The sequence below is a fragment of the Lithobates pipiens genome, unplaced genomic scaffold (assembly GCF_037356315.1).
Source record: "Lithobates pipiens isolate NorthernLeopardFrog02 unplaced genomic scaffold, aLitPip1_a1.2 Scaffold_27, whole genome shotgun sequence".
Taxonomy (NCBI): domain Eukaryota; kingdom Metazoa; phylum Chordata; class Amphibia; order Anura; family Ranidae; genus Lithobates; species Lithobates pipiens.
Genome location: NW_027507788.1, coordinates 15445628 through 15454769, shown reverse-complemented (window position 1 = coordinate 15454769; position 9142 = coordinate 15445628). Strand labels below are relative to the sequence as shown.

The following is a 9142-nucleotide window of genomic DNA, read 5'->3' as shown; positions in this document are numbered from 1 at the left end:
TGATCATACTATTGCCCAAGTTGGAAATTTTAGGTCAATGATGTCGCAAGCATTCATAGTTACATACTGTGACCTGGGGAAAGTTTGTGTGCCGCTCAGGCTCGATAGGAAGGGGGTATGTAGACGTCAGGGGATGGATCCAGTCCTGGCTCCTGCAAGAGTTCAAGGAAAGAAGAGTGACCCCCTGGAAGTCATCCACCTATGGTGTCCTCCTACGAAGAATGGAGCAGCAACCTCAGCCTGGACTCCGACTAGGCCACGCCTAGTCAGAGTCCAGGCTGAGATTGCCACTTCATTCATCGTAGTAGGACGCCATAGATATGCGACTGCCAGGGGTCACCCTTCTTTCCTTTTACATAGTAACATAGTACACACGGTTGGAATTTCCGACAGAAAAAGTCCAATGGGATATTCCGACTGTGTGTATGCCCCATCGCACTTTTTCTGTTGGAATTTCCGGCGGACTTAGATAGAGAACATGTTCTAAATTTTTCCGTTGGAAATGCCGACGGAGGTTATCCCGTTGGCAAGTCCGACCGTGTGTACACGGCATTAGTCAGGCTGAAAAAAAGACACAAACCCATCTAGTTCAGCCTTTCTCAACCTTTTCAACACAGAGGAACCCTTGAAATAGTTCTCTGGTTTTGGGGGAACCCCTGCTAAAAATGAGAACTCTGGTCATTGGGAAGAATTACCTCCTTACAGATAGGTAAAAAGATCAATGGTGGGAGTGGGAACTTATCTGAGAGGCAGAAATTGGTTGCCCAATGCTGAAGGAACCCCTAGCAACCTCTGGGGGAACCCTGGTTGAGAATCACTGCATTAGATGGTCAGTGAGAAGAATGGTCCTTACACTTGTGGTCATTGGGAAGAATTACCTCCTTACAGATAGCTAAAAAGATCAATGGTGTCGGTGGGAACTTATCTGAGAGGCAGAAATTGCCCAATGCTGAAGGAACCCCTAGCAACCTCTGGAGGAACCCTAGAGTTCCGTGGAACCCTGGTTGAGAATCACTGATCTAGTTTAACCAATAAAATAAAAAACTTTAAAAAAAAATTATACAATGCCATATACACAATCGTATACACACAGTTGGTCCAGAAGAAGGCAAAAATCCCAGCATCCAAGCTTTTTTTGTGTATATGCAACCAGGGGCGGACTGACAACTCATGGGGCCCCCGGGCAATAGAAGATTATGGGGCCCCCAGGCAATCAGACAGGTAGGTACTGGAGAGGTGGGGTAGCTATAATCTAAGGATTTTTAGACCAAAAGGATGTTGGTAAGGGACATTTAAAAAAAAAAAAAACACAGATTTTTACATACTGTCCCTGGGTTTACTGAGGCTGGCAACCCTGATGGGGCCCCCTAGTGGCACGGGGGCCCTCGGGGCAGTGCCCGAGTGGCCCAATGGTCAGTCCGCCCCTGTATGCAACTCTGGGTTAGGGAATGTCCCAGCCACAGCTTATTGGACCGGTAGAGACAGCTTCCTTCAAAGTTTGGACCAAATCCAAGCTCAAACCTTTATTGGCAGCTGTCTATGTTTGCTACCCTTAAAGCGGAGGTCCACCCTAAAGTGGACCTTCCGCTCATTGGAATCCTCCCCCCCTCCGGCGCCACAATTGGCACCTTTCAGGGGGGAGGGGGGTGCAGGTACCTGTACAGTACAGGTATCTGCACCCACTTCCGGCGTAGATTCTGCAATAGTATTTTGGAAATGATCTCTTTGATAGTTTTCAGTATGGCATGGTCACGATTTTCACGAAACCATCAGTTAATAGAAATGCAGCATGAAGGGGTTCTGTGAAAGTGGTGTGAAAGGTGTGTATGTGTCTCACCGGATCACTCCGTTCATAAAAGGAGAGCAGGCCACCCTCATAATCCAGATATACCCCAAAATTGTGGCTGGAAAACGTTTGCATAACATCAATTTCATTCTCACCATGCATAACAGAATATTTGTTATGATACCTTCTCAGACACCAGGACTTCCCGTTATTTCCGATGGCACTCTGATCTCCTTTGGTGTCTATACTTCCATAAGTGACCCCTATCCTCCAGTTACCTGTTTTACTGGTCAACACTTCCCAGTAATGGCGTCCTGAAGAAAAACGAGCTTTACTTAAAACCTGATTAATACTAAATCTCCTTGGAGTTGTTGGGTAATTATTGCTTATTTCCGTGGAAGTAACCGTTTTTAAGTCTTTAGAAACACGCATGCTCTTCCCAGCTGTATTTGCATCTAGTTCTAGATCAGTCTGCAATGTATCCAACCTCACTTGGTTTACAATATCAAACAGACCCTTCAGCAAAGATTTGAAAGTTGGTCCTTCGTGGAGATCTTTAACATCGTTTCCCTCTCTTGTTGTTCCCTTCAAGTCTTCATAAACCTCTTTGTTTGTTCCATTGTCTTCTAAAAGGCTTAGCGGGTCCTTTATGTCGTACAGCTTCTCAGCCATTGTTATCTTCTTGGAGAATTCGTCTATTTCAGCTTCCAGATGCCGGATGAGGTCAGTTACAGAGTTCGTAGCTTCGTCTTCTTGCCTTCGACCCTCGTTGAGGATCCGGACCTCAAGAGCCTCCAACTTTTTATGGACGTCTCTGAACAATTTTGTGACGGTCTTGTTAAAAGTAGCTGCTTTCCTCTTCACTTTGTCCTTGTGACCCAGAAGAGCTTGGATCCTTCTTCTGGCCTCCACTTTCTGTGAGGACAACCCCTCAAGAATCTTACTCAACTTTTCTCTCTTTTTCGCAAAGGCATCACGAACTGACTCAACCTTGTGCCCCTTATGTGGTCCATCCAACCTACAGGAGACACAGATACAGACAGAGTCCTTACAGCAATAGTACTCCAAGATCTTCTTGTGTTTGGAGCACTTTCTGTTCTCCAAGTCAGTAGTGGGCTCAATCAACACATGTTCTGGTGATTTATTGTGCATTTTCACGTGACCTTCGCACATAGAAGCCTCACAATGGACGCAGGTCTTGAAAGCGGGTGTTGAAGAGTTAATGCAGTAAGTACACAAGATTGCCCCAGGTTCCTCCTCGGGATGAGAAGACTGGAAACGCTCTGCGATGTTCCTTAAAGCGATATTTCTCTGTAGTGCAGGTCGCTCCTCAAACCACATCCTGCATACCGGACAGGAATAACCTCCAGATCCTTCTTGTGAGGACAATAAATTTCCCATACAGGTGGAACAGAAGTTGTGTCCACATCTCAGCATTACAGGGTCTTCATAGACATTCAGGCAGATGGAGCAGTTCAGCTCGTCTCTCAGGTCAGCAGCCGCCATTGTTGAAGGGAAGGAGGAGGAAATGAAAGGAAGCCAACGCTAGGAGTCGGTATTCAACCTCTGAGCTGAGCAGAGTATACACGGAGTGAGGAGTTTCGTTTCCCAGCTTAACACTGCGAGTTCCTGTAAACCAGAGTTTCATTTTTATACTATAACTCTGGGCTTATACAGAGCATTTCAAAAAGGAAAAAATAACACAATAAGGGAGCCCCCAAAGCTGCATAACCCATAAATATACAACAAAAAACACAGGAAATTTCCCCAGGGGTTTTTTTTAGCAGCAGAGAGTGGGTGTAAAAATAGTTGGTGTAAAAAATAATTTATTTGACAAACAATAGTAATTCCAAATGAACAGTAGTACATCATCCATATAGGTAGTGCGACAAATACAAACATGGAACATCACTCATAGCAAAGAACTCTATATACAGGCATTGTTTGCCAATTGTATTCGTAACATATGTATCACCATGAAAAACCCCGATGCATTTCGACCCTTGCGATTTCCGGTCTCTTCAGGGGGATTTATATTCTAGGGAAATGTCAAAATATCTAATTAAAGACTTTGAACAATAAAAATATATATAGGTATAGTATTTTAAGCAAAAATATGTCTCCATGCATATAGAGATATAGTTACCAATGGGTGTATGAGGACATGAGGACGTGTCGCATGAACCGGCATTGCAGGATTATAACCATCCAGTGATCCCATCGCTGCCACATGTTCCCCCCCGTGCCCTCTGGGTGGGTGCATAGTCCACTGAGCTTACAGGGGGCCACGTTTTAGGACCCAGAGAGGAGGATGGGGGGTAAAACACCTGCAGATGGACATGCAAAAAACTTTTTGTAAGTCATTATTAAATAATAGAGGGAGTATGTAGAAGTGCTTGGCAGTTATAGGCTTATTACTTGGTAATTAATAAATTCATATTATAAAAGAATTAAGCTAATTATATATAGCATGGCGTAGTTTCTTCATTAGTTATATTAATTATAAGAGGGATTGGCGGTCAGTGAAAAAAGGTGGGTGAGGGATAGGGTGTGGAGATGTGATGGGTGAATGTGAAAATGCCCCCTGTAAGCTCAGTGGATTATGCACCCACCCAGAGGGCACGGGGGGGGGGGGGGGACATGTGGCAGCGATGGGATCACTGGATGGTTATAATCCTGCAATGCCGGTTCATGCGACACGTCCTCATGTCCTCATACACCCATTGGTAACTATATCTCTATATGCATGGAGACATATTTTTGCTTAAAATACTATACCTATATATATTTTTTTTCATGGTGATACATATGTTACGAATACAATTGGCAAACAATGCCTGTATATAGAGTTCTTTGCTATGAGTGATGTTCCATGTTTGTATTTGTCGCACTACCTATATGGATGATGTACTACTGTTCATTTGGAATTACTATTGTTTGTCAAATAAATTATTTTTTACACCAACTATTTTTACACCCACTCTCTGCTGCTAAAAACCCTGGGGAAATTTCCTCTGTTTTTTGTTGTATACAGAGCATTTCATTGCTCTTCAGAAGAGTTACATTAATGCCAACTAGAAATAAATACAGAAAAAATCCCTGCGCTACTAAAAAGACCAATATATATATATATATATAAAACATGTAGTACAAAAATAAAAAACAGTCCAAATCCTGTAAATATTAGTACTAAAACAGCGCTATAAAAGAAGTCCAAAATAGCAGCATATAGATAAAATCCTTAAGATGTGCAGAAAAGGGTGACAATGGTGGTTTGATCAGCGTTGTAAGGTGATAATGATGTTCATCATAAGTGCTGTAAATACTCCATCCACCAGTATTTCACCACATGTAGCTCGTACCCCCTTAGGGGGTTAAACTCACCAGACAAATCTGAAACAAGCGCCTTTAAGGGAACAGTCCCTCTCTTGTTTTACCACAATCCTATTGTCATCCACCAGGGTCCGACTGCCATAAGTGCTTCCAATAACATCATAGAATAAAGAAAGGTTTGCACATAGCGTAATTCTATTTTATTTAGTTAATGACCACACAAGTAAAACAGACCCCCCTATAGTAATCTGCGTACATTCAATATAAAAGATAAAGCATATGAACAGGTGTGTGTTCTATCACCGAGGGCCCTCTGTCGAAGTCGGAAGTGGCGTCAAGGCTGGGTTCACACTGAAGCGATGCGGGAACACCGCAAATCCGCGGCGGGTTCCCACATCGCATACCTCCCGCCAGCAGTTCACACTGCCCTATGCGGACTGCTGGGAGTGTCAGTGAAACCTTAATGACACCCCCAGATCAGTCCGCATATCGCAGTGCGATCTGCAAACTCGGACAGGAATCGGATCGCATGGTGTGAACACCCATGCGATCCGATTCTGCTGCGGACCAAAAAAAGGGTCCCGTGCGAGTTTGCGGCGGGTGCGATGCGAATTCAGCCATACTATCTGTATGGCTGAACTCGCATCGCACAGAGATCGGATGTGATTTGCACTGCAGTGCGGTGCGAATCACATCTGGGTCTCCCAGCCGCAGCGGTGTAAACCCGGCCTAAGGCTCGATTCACACCCATGCATGTTGCTTTTGAGCATTTTTGCAGTGCTTTTTGCGGTGCTTGTCACGTTTTTGGACACGCGTTTTTACCGCAATTTTGCTGCATTTTGCGTTTTTTTTTTTTTACACTGTGGTTGCTTAGCCACCAGCTATATACAGTGAAAAAAAAAACGCAAATCGTGGTGAGTGCCGGTTCACACTAGCGCAGTGTGAGAACCCTGCGAATCATGTGCGGGTTCCCGCATCGCTCCCGACACGCACGGCAGTTCACACTGCCATATGCGAACTGCTGGGGAGTGTCATTATATGTTAACGACACCCCCATTTCAGCTCGCGTATCGCACTGCGAACTGACGGTTCAGACATGAATCGGATCGCATATGTGTGAACTCACATGCGATCCGATTCTGGTCCAAACAGAAAAAAGGGTCCTGTGCGTGTTTGGACCAAATGCGGTGCGATATCAGCAATACTATCTGTATGGCTGACATCGCACCCGCACAGACATCGCATGTAATGTGAACAGCAGTGCGCTGCGAATTACATGCGATGTCTGGCATCGCACCAGTGTGAACCGGCACTAAAAACGCGGTTTGAATCAAGCCTTAGGCTGGGTTCACACTGCAGCGGTGACGAGAACCGGATGTGATTCGCACCGCACTGCAGTGCAAATCACATCCAATCTCTGTGCGATGCGAGTTCAGCCATACAGATAGTATGGCTGAATTCGCATCGCACCCGCACCAAACTCGCACAGGACCCTTTTTTTGGTCCGCAGCAGAATCGGATCGTATGGGTGTTCACACCATGCGATCCGATTCCTGTCCGAGTTTGCAGATCGCACTGCGATATGCGAACTGATCTGGGGGTGTCATTAACGTTCTTTTCACTGACACTCCCAGCAGTTCGCATAGGGCAGTGTGAACTGCCGCCGGGAGGCATGTGATGCGGGAAACCACAGCGGATTCGTGGCATTCCCAGATCGCAGCAGTGTGAACCCAGCCTTAGGCTTGCTAGCGTGTTTTTTGATGCATTTCGCATTTTGCAGAAATGCAGGGAAATTTTTTAACATGGGTTCCTATGGAACATGTTCACATCAATGCATTTTTGTGCCTCTGCGTTTTTGGAAAGGGTCGGGGACTTTTTTTCATGCAAAATGCAGCGTTTTGCATGTAATAGAAGTCAATGGACCTGCATCAAAAACGCAAGTACCACTTTTTTACTGCGTTTTTACCGCGATTTTGCCGCGATTTGAGTTTTGCGGGTTTTTTTTTTCGTTTTTTTCACTGTATATATCTGGTTGCTAAGCAACCACCGTGTAAAAAAAAAAGAAAAAAAACGCAAAACGCGGCAAAATCGCGGTACAAAACGCGCGTCCAAAAACGCGACAAGCACCGCAAAAAGCACTGCAAAAACGCTCAATCGTGTGTACGAGGCATAGGACTGGGATGTCATTAAAGTTCATGTCTGTGTAAAGGCAGGTGTCCCAATACTTTAGGAAATATAGTGTTTATGGAGATGTGGTGAGTGACGATTGAATGAATGACTTGTATAGTGCTACTCATGCAAACTGAAACACTTCAGGGCACTTTTTCCTGCTGGTGTCCATCTGCCTTTACCCCATGGGGTCCCGACACGCTTACAACATACCAGTGGCGTCACTAGGGTTGGTGTCACCCGGTGCAAAAAAAAATTGGTGTCCCCCCCAACTATAGTCCCCCCTCAGTACAGACCCCCTTCCCGCAGTATACAGACACCCCCACTAAGTACAGACCACCCTCCATCAATTTAGACCCCCTCCCTCAGTATAAACCTCCCCCTTCAGTACAGACAACCTGTCAGTGAAGACCCCTCCATCAGTACAGATACCCTCCTCCATCAGTACAGACAACCCTCTCAGTGCAGACCCCCCTCCATGCAGACACCCCTCCATGCAGACACCCCCAGCAGTACAGACACCCCCCAACGTACAGACATCCCCCTCCATGCAGACCCCCCTCCATACAGACACCCCCAGCAGTACAGACACCCCCCAACGTACAGACACCCCCCTCTGTGCAGACCTCCCTCCATACACACACCCCCAGTACAGACACCCCCCAACGTGCAGATCCCCCCAGTACAGACACACCCCTCCATGCAGACCCCTCTCCATACAGACAGCCCCAGTATGGACACCCCTCAATGTGCAGATCCCCCCAGTACAGACACACCCCTCCGTGCAGACCCCTCTCCATGCAGACACCCCCCAGTACAGACACACCCCTCTCCATGTAGACACCCCCAGTACAGACACCCCCCAACGTGCAGATCCCCCCCAGTACAGACACAGCCCTCCGTGCAGACCCCCCTCCATACAGACACCCCCCCAACGTGCAGATCCCCCCAGTACAGACACACCCCTCTCCATGCAGACACCCCCAGTACAGACACCCCCCAACGTGCAGATCGCCCCCATTACAGACACAGCCCTCCGTGCAGACCCCCCTCCATGCAGACACTCCCAGTACAGACACCCCCTAATGTGCAGATACCCCCAGTACAGACACCCCCCAGTGCAGACACCCCCCCAGTGCAGACTCCCCCATCAGTATAGATGCCCCCTTACAAACCTCACCTCAAAACAACAGATATACACACAGCAATGTGCGTCTCTCAAGCTCGGGCTCCTCCTCCTCTGTGAATGTAAACAGAGAGGAGGGGGAGGCGGCTTCGTTTGTTCTGCTTCGCTGAGGGACACAGCCGCAGCGCGAGCCTCGAGGCACAGGGCAGCGGGCAGTGCCGCTACCCACGGGTGTCACCCCTCAGGCGGGTGTCACCCAGGTGCGGCCCGCACCCCTCCCCCGTACCCTCTGCAACATACACATATTTGGCTTATTTTTTTCTCAACAGGATCTAATAAACCTACCAGCATGTCTTTGGGGTGTGGGAGGAAACCCACACAGGCAGAACATGCCACGGTCAGGATTTGAACCCACAAGCCTATTGCTGCTAGGATGAAAGTGCTAACCACTACACCACTGTGTGCGATTAGGTGGGAAGTGTAGACTGGAATCCTTCCATGCTATCCTACCTTGAAAGATAAAGTCTAGGATGCCCATAGACCCTCAACTGCCAAGTAACTAGAGCCCTGCAAAAGAAAGAGACTGGTGTCCCAATACTTTTGACAATATAGTGTATGACCAAAAGCAATAGTGCTGCTTTCATAGATTTTCCTTATATGACCAGCCTGTAATGTGATGACAGGGTCACTTTATTAAAAAAAAAAAAAATAATCTCAGGACAACGCCA

General features: G+C 46.8%; 1 protein-coding gene across 1 annotated transcript; it reads right to left on the bottom strand.

The window, feature by feature from the left end:
* Window positions 1-1700: 1700 nt before the first annotated feature.
* Window positions 1701-3414, bottom strand: LOC143933571 (E3 ubiquitin/ISG15 ligase TRIM25-like). The gene has a single exon (XM_077456518.1). The coding sequence runs from the start codon at window positions 3290-3292 to the stop codon at window positions 1736-1738; it is 1557 nt and encodes a 518-aa protein (XP_077312644.1). The 5' UTR covers window positions 3293-3414; the 3' UTR covers window positions 1701-1735.
* Between the last annotated feature and the right edge of the window lie 5728 nt (window positions 3415-9142).

Coding starts and splice junctions, on each gene's coding strand:
- LOC143933571 (XM_077456518.1), bottom strand. CDS start 3,292: ATGGCGGCTGCTGACCTGAGAGACGAGCTGAACTGCTCCATCTGCCTG.